Source organism: Neoarius graeffei, chromosome 23 (assembly GCF_027579695.1).
Source record: "Neoarius graeffei isolate fNeoGra1 chromosome 23, fNeoGra1.pri, whole genome shotgun sequence".
NCBI lineage: Eukaryota > Metazoa > Chordata > Actinopteri > Siluriformes > Ariidae > Neoarius > Neoarius graeffei.
This window is the reverse complement of record NC_083591.1, coordinates 40395809-40408823: the sequence shown is the minus strand read 5'-3', so window position 1 is coordinate 40408823 and position 13015 is coordinate 40395809. Positions and strand designations below refer to the sequence as shown.

The 13015-nt window shown below is 41.5% G+C and overlaps 1 protein-coding gene across 1 annotated transcript; it reads left to right on the top strand.

Moving 5' to 3' along the window:
• Window positions 1-5064: 5064 nt before the first annotated feature.
• On the top strand, window positions 5065-8680 carry LOC132871219 (uncharacterized). Its single transcript, XM_060905337.1, has 2 exons — window positions 5065-5392; window positions 5603-8680. The coding sequence occupies exons 1-2, from the start codon at window positions 5228-5230 to the stop codon at window positions 6746-6748; spliced, it is 1311 nt and encodes a 436-aa protein (XP_060761320.1). The 5' UTR covers window positions 5065-5227; the 3' UTR covers window positions 6749-8680.
• The last annotated feature ends 4335 nt before the right edge of the window (window positions 8681-13015 follow it).

Genomic DNA, 13015 nt, shown 5'->3' with positions numbered 1-13015 from the left:
GGCAGGAGTACTGGGACGCCAGTGATACAGGAAGACATCTCTACAAAAGCATGTGGGTGTTGGAAGAAAGGTGGGGAGAAACAGGAGAGGAAACCATCATCCATCTAAGAATAGGCCATACAGCACTCAGGACACTTCATGTAATAGGAAAACATCTGACTGGGTCATGCAGACATTGCAATCAGCCAGAATCAGTGCAGCATATGGTAGTGGAATGTGACTTCTATAAGGAAGAGAACAAGACCAAGAGAAGCACTTAAAGCTCAACTTTACACAAGAGAACCTCTTCAGTAAGGCATTTGGACACATATGGCCAACTAATTATATACAGTTAGGTCCATAAATATTTGGACAGACATTTTTCCAATTTTGGTTCTGTACATTACCACAATGAATTTTGAACAAAACAATTCAGATGCAGTTGAAGTTCAGACTTTCAGCTTTAATTCAGTGGGTTGAACAAAATGATTGCATAAAAATGTGAGGAACTAAAGCATTTTTTTTTAAAAACACAATCCCTTCATTTCAGGGACTCAAAAGTAATTGGACAAATTAAATAATTGTAAATAAAATGTTCATTTCTAATACTTGGTTGAAAACCCTTTGTTGGCAATGACTGCCTGAAGTCTTGAACTCCTGGACATCACCAGATGCTGTGTTTCCTCCTTTTTAATGCTCTGCCAGGCCTTTACTGCAGCGGTTTTCAGTTGCTGTTTGTTTGTGGGCCTTTTCTGTCTGAAGTTTAGTCTTTAACAAGTCAAATGCATGCTCAATTGGGTTGAGATCAGGTGACTGACTTGGCCATTCAAGAATATTCCACTTCTTTGCTTTAATAAACTCCTGGGTTGCATCAATAAACACTAGTGACCCAGTGCCACTGGCAGCCATGCATGCCCAAGCTGCCTCCGCCGTGTTTTATGGATGTGGTATGCTTTGGATCATGAGCTGTACCACACCTTCGCCATACTTTTTTCTTGCCATCATTCTGGTAGAGGTTGACCTTGGTTTCATCTGTCCAAAGAATGTTCTTCCAGAACTGTGCTGGCTTTTTTAGATGTTTTTTAGCAAAGTCCAATCTAGCCTTTTTATTCTTGAGGCTTATGACCATGCAGTGAACCCTCTGTATTTACTTTCATACAGTTCTCTTTATGGTAGATTTGGATATTGATACGCCTACTTCCTGGAGAGTGTTGTTCACTTGGTTGGCTGTTGTGAAGGGGTTTCTCTTCACCATGGAAATTATTCTGCGATCATCCACCACTTTTGTCTTCTGTGGGCGTCCAGGTCTTTTTGCATTGATGAGTTCACCAGTGCTTTCTTTCTCAGGATGTACCAAACTGTAGATTTTGCCACGCCTAATATTGTAGCAATTTCTCGGATGTTTTTTTTTTCTGTTTTCGCAGCTTAAGGATGGCTTGTTTCACCTGCATGGAGAGCTCCTTTGACTGCATGTTTTCTTCACAGCAAAATCTTCCAAATGCAAGTGCCACACCTCAAATCAACTCCAGGCCTTTTATCTGCTTAATTGAGAATGACATAATGAAGGAATTGCCCACACCTGCCCATGAAATAGCCTTTGAGTCAATTGTCCAATTACTTTTGGTCCCTTTAAAAACAGGGTGGCACATGTTAAGGAGCTGAAACTCCTAAACCCTTCATCCAATTTTAATGTGGATACCCTCAAATGAAAGCTGAAAGTCTGGACTTTATGTCCATTATATAACTATAACTTGAATATATGTTTCAGTAAACAGGTTAAAAAAAAAAATGTGTGTCAGTGTCCAAATATATATGGACCAAACTCTCTCCGTGTGTGTGTGTGTGTGTACACGGTATATCCCACAGGTGTAATAGAGAATTTAGGGTCTCCCCTGACAATCTTCTGTCCCACACTCCAATCCAGTAGGTGGCAGTAATGCACCTTTAATCTGGCATGCCAACCACAATTAAATCCAAAAGAAGGAGCGAAGATGGCAGTGAGTGCATGTTTGTTCAGGAGCTGAGCACCATCAAACTTACAATTAAGTGAAGCATAGTTATTGTACTTCATCTTACTCGAGGTACCCTAGGAGCAGTGGCGAGTACATAGTGTTAACTTGGTAGTGACTAAATCGTGAAGAACCGTTACCATATAACGACATAAGAAAACAAGTTTCAGCTAATTACATTGCTAAGCTAGTGCATCACAACAACAGCATGGAGGCGCTGATAGAGGGGGAGAATCCGCTTGTGCATAACCTACATGACTACTGCATGGCAGATACACCTGTGACTTCCCTTGTGGACTCAGAGCTTCCCCTCTTCCCATTACACCAGCCATAATGCCATCCAAACCCCCTGCAGCAAAGAAGCTGAAATCGCAGCGCTCCCTGGATATGGATAGCGGGAGCATATCTGAAATTTTCTGCACTGTCTTAAACACCAGACTTTATTGCCTGGAAAAAAAAAAAAAAAAAGTATGGAGAAGCCGATATCTGACAATACATTGAAGATAGAGGGGCTTAAGAAAACTGTTGATTTCACCTGTGCCGAGATTGGGGGGGGTGGGGTAAAGGGGAAGATGACAAGTTGATGCTCAAGCCTGCAAGACAGATAAAAGTGACTCTTGGAACAATGAGTCACTGACCTGGACAAGTACTCACGACGCTGGAACATGCGTCTGTATGGAGTGGCTGAGTGTAAGGAGCAAGATGCCTGCACAGAGGTTATACACATCTGTCAGACGATACTACCGGAGTATAAAGTGAAATTCCCTGATACAGTGCATCAACTCTGCCAGCCAAGGAAAGATGTCTCCAAGCCTCAAGGGATTATTTCACAGTTTGCCAAACGCGTCTACTGTGATGCAGTCAAGAAAGCTGCAAAGTAGTCCACATTCCTGCAGAACAAGCATCTGCACTTTGCTGAGGACCCGTCACCAGCTGCCAGAGAGACGGATGCAGCTGTGGCCCCAGTAGCCAAAGCACATGAACAAGGAAAGACTTTCATCGGAGGAAGAGCCTTTGCTAATGGGACTGAACTGTTCCCAACTACATGAAGCTGATAAACATCACCTGTCTACAGTATACACCTTTAACCAAGACAGACTGGAGTTTGCTGCTCAGTTTGCTGCTCATTTAACTGCTCCAAGTTACATTTTGTTATGCTGGAGGGATGCTCAGCACATAACTCCAGTATATTTTGTTATAGAAGAGAATGTGTTTATTTTTGGACTCATTTTTATTCCTTATCTTTTTACTTTATTTACTCTCGACTGCATCCAGTCACTTTATATGCAATGCCCTCGAGGCTTGCACTTTGTGTGTAATATGTAAGGACTGAGAAGGCTCAAGTTGCCAAGTGAGAACCAAGGTGCCTCCCCAGTTTTACAGCTTTAATAAGTTTCACTGTACACTTTATACAGAATTCAAGATGGTTCAGCTCTTGATAGAGACTGTCAATTTGTCATATATATTGTTCTGTTTACTGTTAATACATTATCATTACTCTCAATGCCAGGAGGTTAAGATATAGTCTTAAGCACAAAGCTTTTTGTTTGCCAAGCAGCACAAACATGATCTCCGTTTTATTCAAGAGTCACATTCAATTCCTGATTATGGAAGATTTTGGAGATCCCAGCGGGGTAATGATTGATGGCAGGCTCATGGATCTGAAAATTCTACCAGTGTTACTACTCTAAAGTACAACTTTTCAGGGCCTAATGTTATCGACCATCTGTGATGCTTCAGGTCATTTTATTGTCCAAGTGTTAACAATTGAAAACGTCACACTGGTAACAGTTTTTTTTTTTTAAATATTTATATACATCTCACAAAGAAATGATATACTACTTGAAACAGAGAAGCATAACCAAAATACCTTTAATAACTTTCCAATTGCCGGTATTATAATGGGGGGGGGGGGGGGGGGGGGATTTCAACATATTAAAGTCACAAATTGGACTGTTTGCCTCTGCATAATCCTACCACAGTTCATGAAAAATGTTTGCATAAACAGTTTCAAGTTAACCAGTTGATATGTGGAGGAATAAATATCGGAACACTAAGGCCTTTACATGGAGTAATAGAAATGCCACCTGGCAATCACGGTTAGATTTCCGGCTGGTTTCTCATAATTTGAACATTGACAAGATATTGGCCAATCACCACAACACTGTCTCCATTTTTATCTCCTTGTATTCTGCTTCTACTAAAGCATGTAGGAGTGCTTACTGGAAACTAAAACAGCTTGCTACTACAACACGAGAAAGTAAAGTCAGGCATGAAGAGATAAATGAAATTTTGGAATAAAGCAAGGGCTAAGGATGCTTTTAGTAGCCATTAGGAACTTTTTAAATTTAAAGCTGGTCAGTACTTGAGAAATTATGGCAGTACCTTAACCAAAAGTTGTAGATTGGAAAAGAGGGTGGTCTCTAAAATAAATTTCATTGTCCCAGAAGAACTCTGCTGATGTGTCAGAAGAGGAAAGACTAATTTGTTCAGAAATAAAATCTAATCTAAATGAAAATTTACTTAAACAAGGCTAAAGGTGCCCTTGTCAGGTCACGCATTATTCCAGGCCGATATCACCACCAGCCCCTCTGTGGTTCAGTACTGGACTGGTCTTGTTGGGGACCTGAACTAGAGCACTGTGTGGAACCTCCTATACAGATACCTCCCTTACTTTGTAAGGAATTGTTTTTCAAACTGATTCATAGATACTAGCCTGCCAAGCATTATCTGCTGAAGTTTAAGACAGACAATTGTGCGGACTGTTTATTGCATGAGACAGACCCGTAAACAATAATGCACCTGTTCTGGCAACGCCCTTTTACCATCACATTCTGGACAGAAATAACCCAGTACATTACAGCCAAGCTTGACTGATTTTTCTCTGTGTTGGAAATATGTACTGTTTGGTTGTTATCTGAAAACTCCCCCAGCTCTTGGTTTGTGTGTATTAATAACTATTTGTATTTTGTTGCTGTTTTCAATAAAGATCAATTTAAAAAAGGTGCACAAACTTTTGCACTCGGTTGTATGTCGTTTGCACTAAATATCACCTCTAGGGGGCGATGTGGAGCCTGATCCGAGTGTATGCGCCGTTTACTGCAGAATAAATTGTTAAAGGGAAGCGTTTCTAGTTTCAAGATGGTCTAAATCGACCTGAATATAACCTATAACCCAATGTTTTTACTGACTCTGGAAAGAAAGGATCAATAATATAGTTAGGGAAAAAAAAAACTAAGATGGAGAACCAGGAAGTGCTGAAGTCTCTGGTGTTTACTCTGAGCTACATGCTAATGAAACGGCGCAGGGATGTAAACAATGCAGACACACAGAGACGGCGTGAAGTTCAGCGGCGGGTCAGACAAAGGCAGTATTTCCTACAGAGACAGAGGAGGATGCTGATGGTAATTATATATATATGCATAGGAGTAACGGTTTCCCTACTTTCATCTAAAGTCTGTTTACATCCGGTGCATTTTTATCCACATTTAAAGACAGCCACTGTTCTAATAGTCTCCAGATCTTTTAATAACACGACACATTTATTTTGGCTTTGGTTCTTACTTGGAAAAAATTTTTTAGATCTGTTTATTTCTATTTCCTGTAATTTCCAGATGTTGATCGCTCAAAGCACAAGGCCCATCACTGTGGCTCGGACTCGTGCCTGGTCCAACACACCTAGCACTGATTGGTGGGAGCGAGTGGTCCTAACAGAGTTCCAGCCCTCCGATTGGCTGGAGCGCTTCCGTATGAGCAAAGAGACCTTCTTTCACCTTTGCAACAAGTTGAAGCCCTGGCTGGCACGGCAGGACACATGTCTGCGCCCTGCTCTACCTCTTGAGAAGCGGGTGGCTTTGGTACTGTGGCGCCTGGCCTCAAACGTCGAGTACCGCACCATCGGGGAGCTGTTCGGAGTGGGACGCTCGACTGTGTGCAAGTGTGTGCGTGAGGTGTGCCATGCCATTGGAGCCACTCTGCGCCCACTCTACCTCCGTGAGCCAAGTGATCAGGAGCTGGAAGACGCCGCCCGCCTATTTAGCACACGCTGGGGCTTTCCGCACTGCGTGGGTGCCGTCAGTAGCCTCCATGTGCCCATCATTGCACCGGCTACTGACGCCGATAGCTACTGGAACAGCCGTGGCTGGCATTCTATCATTACCCAAGGTGCAGTTAATGGCCTCGGGCAGTTCTGGGATGTGTGCGCAGGCTTCCCGGGTGGCGCCGAACCTACATCCATTCTGCAGAACTCCTCTCTGTGGACTCTGGGGTGTGAGGGTAGGCTATTGCCCCAGTCTCTACCTCGAAGTTTTATGGGCAAGCAGTTGGGGTCTGTAGTCCTGGGAGATGCTGGGTATCCTCTTCAGACCTGGTTACTGAAAGCCTACAGCAAGTCAGACAACCTCACAGCTGGGCAGCATGCCTTCAACCGGCGCCTGGAGAGAGCACACGCCATTGTGGATGAGGCTTTCCTGAAGCTCCGGGCTCGCTGGCAGTGCCTTTTAAAGAGGAATGATTGCCATGTAGATGGGGTGCCGGCTATGATTGTGGCATGCTGTGTGTTGCATAATATGTGTGAGGTGCATGGCGATGAGTTGGCAGAGGAGTGGCTAGAGGCAGCGAGGCGAGAGGAGAGCCCCATGCCCACTCACATTGTGCCCGTCTTGGACGATGATCCAGCTGGGGAGGAAGTGCGAGAACTTTACTGCCAGTATTTCCTACAGCAGGAGCATCAGCAGAACCAGCAAGAGCAACAGGACTGAAGCAGGGTCTCTACCAACATATTTGAATACAGAGAATTCAAACATGTTGGTAGAAGCCATGGCCTAATGGTTCAAGAAGCAGCTTTGGGACCAAAAGGTTGCTGGTTTGATTCCCTGGACCAGCGGCAATGGCTGAAGAGCCCTTGAGCAAGGCACCTAACCTCCAACTGCTCCCAAGGCTGCTCTGGGTGCGTTTTGTGCGTCGCTCTGGATAAGAGCATCTGTTAAAAAAGCCATTGATGTAATGTAATATATTGTGAATGCTGGAGGTTTAGAGCATTTAGCAGATGTGTTTATCTGGAAGGACTTGGACAGAAGTGCACTGGTGCAACAGACTGATGTGGGTGAACATATGTTGTTTTTCTTGAAGATTAGCATTTTCAGAATGTAAAAATTTACTGTACAGTGAATATTTCATACTGCAGGACATTGGTAAACGCTGATTAGAGCAATCGGACATGAAGACAGTACTTTTTATGCAAGGTTAAAACTTGTGTATAAGAAACAGTCTTGGAAACAGCACACAGACTAAACAAGCCCAAAAATCATACTCCTTTACTTCAGTTTTACTACAAAGCTTAGTGTGTTAGTATTGATCAAATTTAACTGAAGGAACAAACGTTTACATTTACCCCATTCACACTCACTGAAAACTGTTTATTCACCCCATTATGTTGTAATGGTGTCGTGTGCGCAAATGGGAGCAGAACGGTAAAGTCAGTGTTAAAATAGGTCTGAAATATACAACACCAATTCCAAAAACATTGGAACACAAATAAATAAAAGGTGATCCTTTACAAATCAAAAACCCTACATTTCTTTGAAAAATGGTACAAAGGCAACATATCAAATGTTGAAACTGAGAAATTTTATTTTATTATTTTTTTAAATACATGCTCGTTTTGAATTTGATGTCAGCAACACATTTCAGAAAAGTTGGGACAGAGGCATGTTTACCACCATGCTGCATCACTGCTACTTTTTTTATTTCAAAATGTTTTTATTGTTTTAAAAGGTATTCAGAGCAAACAACTCAACATACATTTATGCTGTCACAGAGGAGTGCACAATATCAGAAAGTACACTTCCATATAAATTTACCTTCTCCATTGTCACCCTAATATGATGTCCCCACAAATGGGGAACATGTAAACAAGAGAAAAAAAATAGATAACAGTATTTTAATGAAAAGCTCAAAAAGAAAAAAAAAAAGGAAAATTATAATGTTACTAATAACAAAAAAGAAATGAAAATAGAAAACACGAAAAAAAAGAGGAGAGGGGGGTCAGAGGCAAGTATTTTCTTTACTATTGAGTATAGTCAAGTCTTTAATCGTCAAGAGAAGCTGCATCAAACATTTTCATAATCTAGAAAGGGCTGCCATATAGTTTGGAATTTTTCTTTTGAATTATGTATAATGGTCCTGATCTTTTCAAGCTGAAGAAAAAAAAACATTACATCGCTCACCCAACATGAGTGCTTAGAAGGTGAGGGTGACTTCCAGTTTGTTAATATTAAACGACGAGCTAATAAAGTACAGAACGCAATCAGCTGTGATTGGCCCTTTGACAAAGACGGTTCAGTGTGTACCACTCCAAAAATGGCAATTATAGGATCTGGATCTATTATTTTTCTACAAATATTGGAAAATGATTTGAAAACATCCAACCAGAATGTACGTAGAGTTGGACATAGCCAAAACACATGTGCTAGGGTAGCACATCACCGCTACTTTTAACACACTGAACATTTGGGAAACTGAGGAGACCAATTGCTGTAGTTTTGAAAGAGAAAAGTGTTGCCCCACTAATTTAAATACATCAAAAGGGTGCCAATAATTGTGTCCAGTGTACATTTTGTGCCTTTATTTCATAGATGATAGGTATTGAACAAAAAAGCTTTCATTTTATGAAATTTTATATTAAATATTCTGATACCAAAAAAATGGTTCATTTGTATTCATTTCTGAAGATATTCTAAATACTTACAATTCAGGGGTGCCAATAATACTGAGCAGGTCCGTACCTGCTTTGGGAGACGACTTCGTAAGGACTTGAAGCCATCCATCCATGGTCTTTCTCTAGATATTTATTATTTCTCTCTATTGCTTTTCTTGCTTGTTGCCTCATTATGAATGATGTTGGCTTCACCAGTCATGTCCATTTTGTCTCATGTGCACCAACTTTGTCACAGGCGTGTGTACAACCCTTACTGTACCTACATGGCAATATGTAAAGATGGATAGGTCAAGTGTGTGTGTGTTCCTCCCTTCAGATTATTGAAACCTGCTGTTTTGGTTATCGGCCCAGTCTCGCCTCTGGGATTGGTTTCTTCCACACTGGTAGTGTTTTGTACAGGATTAGTGCTCTTCTGACATCAGGAACAAGAGCTGAATTGTTTTATAGTGGAGGCACACATTATTGAGCCCCATAGGCATAGTGTGGATACTTAAAGAAACCCATCGAGTTGTTTTCTGATGGTGCGTGCCTCCCACCATACCAGTATTACCAGTCACACACCGCCTAGTGGCCAGTAATTATCAGCCATACACACCGCCTAGTGGCCAGCGTTAAAACAACACGCTCTAGCGATTATCTGTTAATAATAACCACAATTAAACATGAAGTAAACATTACTTTAGGGTCATTTAAACACCACGCGAGTGAGCTCGCAACCACGGAAGTAACCGTTAACTTTAACGCCACTAAAGAAAACCGGGATATTTTGGAGATAAAACTCACCCAATATTCATCAACAGGTGCACACGAGTCCAAGAACAGCAGCTACTGATTTAAAATAGATATAAAACCACAATAGAAATCGTTCAGGTTGAAAATCGGCGTGTTTTGTCTCCTCAGGATTCACAGGGACTAAAATTCCAGGCCTCCCGAGTGCAGTTTAAATGACTGAATGCGCGCTTCTGATTGGTCCGTGTCGTGTTTGTTTACGTTCTCTCAAACCTGATTGGCTGAAATCGGTTTGAGGCGTTCCTGTTTTTAACGGTTTACTGTAAACCTAAAAAAAGGCGTTTACAATAGTGTTTTTTAAAATACATCGCTACATTTCATACTTTCCCCGATATGTTAAAGCAGTCTGATTATTTAATGAAGTGTTTTATATAATCTGTGACCTATTTATCCCAAATTCATTACAACAAACATACATTTGATGATAAATGATAAAATATTACTTAGTGTCTCATCGAAAAACACGGAATTTCAGCTATAAACTAATTCACACGGCAACACTGGGACGGAGCAAAAAACACGCTCCTTCCTAAACCCCAGTGCCAGTAATTATCAGCCATACACACCGCCTAGTGGCCAGCGTTAAAACAACACGCTCTAGCGATTATCTATTAATAATAACCACAATTAAACATGAAGTAAACATTACTTTAGGGTCATTTAAACACCACGCGAGTGAGCTCGCGACCACGGAAGTAACCGTTAACTTTAACGCCACTAAAGAAAACCGGGATATTTTGGAAATAAAACTCACCCAATATTCCTCAACAGGTGCACACGAGTCCAAGAACAGCAGCTACTGATTTAAAATGTATATAAACCACAATAGAAATCGTTCAGGTGTCCCGGTTGAAAATCAGCGTGTTTTGTCTCCTCAGGATTCACAGGGACTAAACTTCCAGGCCTCCCGAGTGCAGTTTAAATGACTGAATGCGCGCTTCTGATTGGTCCGTTAAACCCGTGCCGTGTTTGTTTACGTTCTCTCAAACCTGATTGGTTGAAGTCGGTTTGAGGAGCGTGCACGAAAGGAGCGCGAGCGTTCCTGTTTTCAAAGGTTTACTGGAAACCGGAAAAAAAAAATTATATATATATATATATATATATATATATATATATATATATATATATACACACACACAGGCCCGTAGCCAGGGGGGATCGGAGGGTTCGTTCGATCCCCCCCCCCACACACACGCACCTCAAGATTACTCAAGATTTATTCATTTGTTCATCTCCGATGAATATACATTGATTCACTTTTAAATTAACAATATCAAATCCAGACTAATCAAAAAAGAAAAGTAGACTAAGTGAGGACGAGTTATAAAAACGGGTTCATTTCTCCCATGTTTATGTTTACGTTTTGTTCAGACTGCTTTACACCCCAATCCAGTGGGTGGCGGTAATGCCCCCATTAGACCCCTTTCACTGACGTCACCCGAAACCGGAAGTAAACAAACCCTGCGCCATATTGGAAGACCAACAAACTCGTGATTAGGGGGAAATAACGGCAGCTCGCGGTATGTGAACCCACGAGGCACTTGGTTCATCAAAAACCTACAATGGTAAACTTTTGTGCTGTGTTAGGGTTCTAACAAAGCTGATGGGAAAGGTGAAAAGAAGTCTTTCTACAGAATACCAGCTGTGATTGAGACACAAGGGGAGCAAACTAAGGAGCTTTCTGCCAGGAGGCAGAGAGAGGATTTAGCTGCTTTATGCAGAGCGGATCTGAATACTTCAAGTCTATTTTGTTACTGGTAAGTCACTAGGCTAGAGTGTTGTAGAACATTTTTTTAAATGTTTACTGAATAAAAACATCCTTAATTTTATCAAATATACTCTACTCTATATTTCATTTCTTTCTTTTGTTTTAATTTTCCTCCCTCCATCCCTCTTTGGATTTTAAATATAGTTTTTCCCCCATGTCCAAATAATTCAAATACATATAAATAAAAACAGATAAGTAGTAAATTAAAAATAAATTATGAAATAAAAAAAATCCATTCTCCCTTGCCCCGAGTCTTATCATATGGGTCAAACCCATCAATCACAGCCAGTTTCTCCACGTACAGTGCCCTTTCTGCAACTGGTAATGTACTCACATAACCAGAATTATCAGCCATCGTATCACTTTTCTCTCGCTCGTACTTTGTTTTATATTGTGAGTGCATGTACTTGGTCTTCCAATATGGCGCCTAACAAAATCTCGCGGTACGGTGACATCACGCGGTAGCCCTGGATAGAAGAGAAAATGGGGAAAAAAGAAGATAAAGACAGAAAACGCAAGAAATCTGCTGCTACTTTGTCTCAAAATATTGGCGCCATGTTCCAAAAAAGGGCCAAAATGGGTAAGGTGCTGAGTGCAGGACTTTGTTTTTCTTTTGTTTACAACAGTAGTGGTAGATCGATCTGTCAGAGTGATCAGTGGGGGTAGCATCAGCCCGTCCGTCAGTCTATGTGTGTCAGTGACACGCACACACAGAGATGAGTTAGGTGGCTCGATGGCTAGGTACTAGTAGCGTCGGACCTGGGGCTGCTTTTATTTTTTTTTCAGCTTGGGAAATCGGAGCTGTGGTGTGGTGTGAAGACAGTAAAATTCGAGACTTTAAGAGCACGTTTTTCAGTCGTCATGGTAACATGGCATCATGGTAACATGACGCCCTGTCAGTGGTTTGGCATTTGGATCAGAGTGAAAAGAAACGTGTGCACTAGCTGAAAAATGAAAATGTTCAGACCAGTGTGTGTGAAAACACCCACTGTTGCTGCATTTGGGCAATTTTAAATTAATTGTCCTTATAGGGCTGTGCGATATTATTTCAATCTCAGGATTACTTGAAACATTTCTCAATTAGAAATTGTTGTTTTTTATGCTAAAGCATGGGCAGATCAGGAGTGTTCTGATGCCATAAACAACAACTGAAGTGAGCAAGAGAGACAGACAACAACAGAGACAGACAGTGAAGGAGAGCAACGACAGACAGTGAAGGAGAGCAACGACAGACAGTGAAGGAGAGCAACGACAGACAGTGAAGGAGAGCAACGACAGACAGTGAAGGAGAGCAACGACAGACAGTGAAGGAGAGCAACGACAGACAGACAGAGGAGGGGAGAGCAACGACAGACAGGAGGGGAGAGCAACAACAGAGCCAGACAATAGGGGAGAGCAACAACAGAGACAGACAATGAAGGAGAGCAACAGAGACAGGCAATGGAAAAGAGAAACAACAGACAACTGAGGTGAGCAACAGAGACAGACAATGAAGTCACAGCACAGTTGTTGGAAGATAACAATAATAAGTTAGACAACAGAGAACTTATAATGAATAAAAAAAATGTCTAAATTAGAAGATTTGAAGTGTGCTCGTGTATTTGGGGGGTACGGGAGTAGGGGGCCAGATGAAGTCCACTTTTGGGGAAAAAAGATCCCCCCCCTCCACAATGCTGGCTACGGGCCTGATATATATACTGTATATCACACACAATAGTGTTTTTTTTTTTTAAATACATAGACACATTTCAT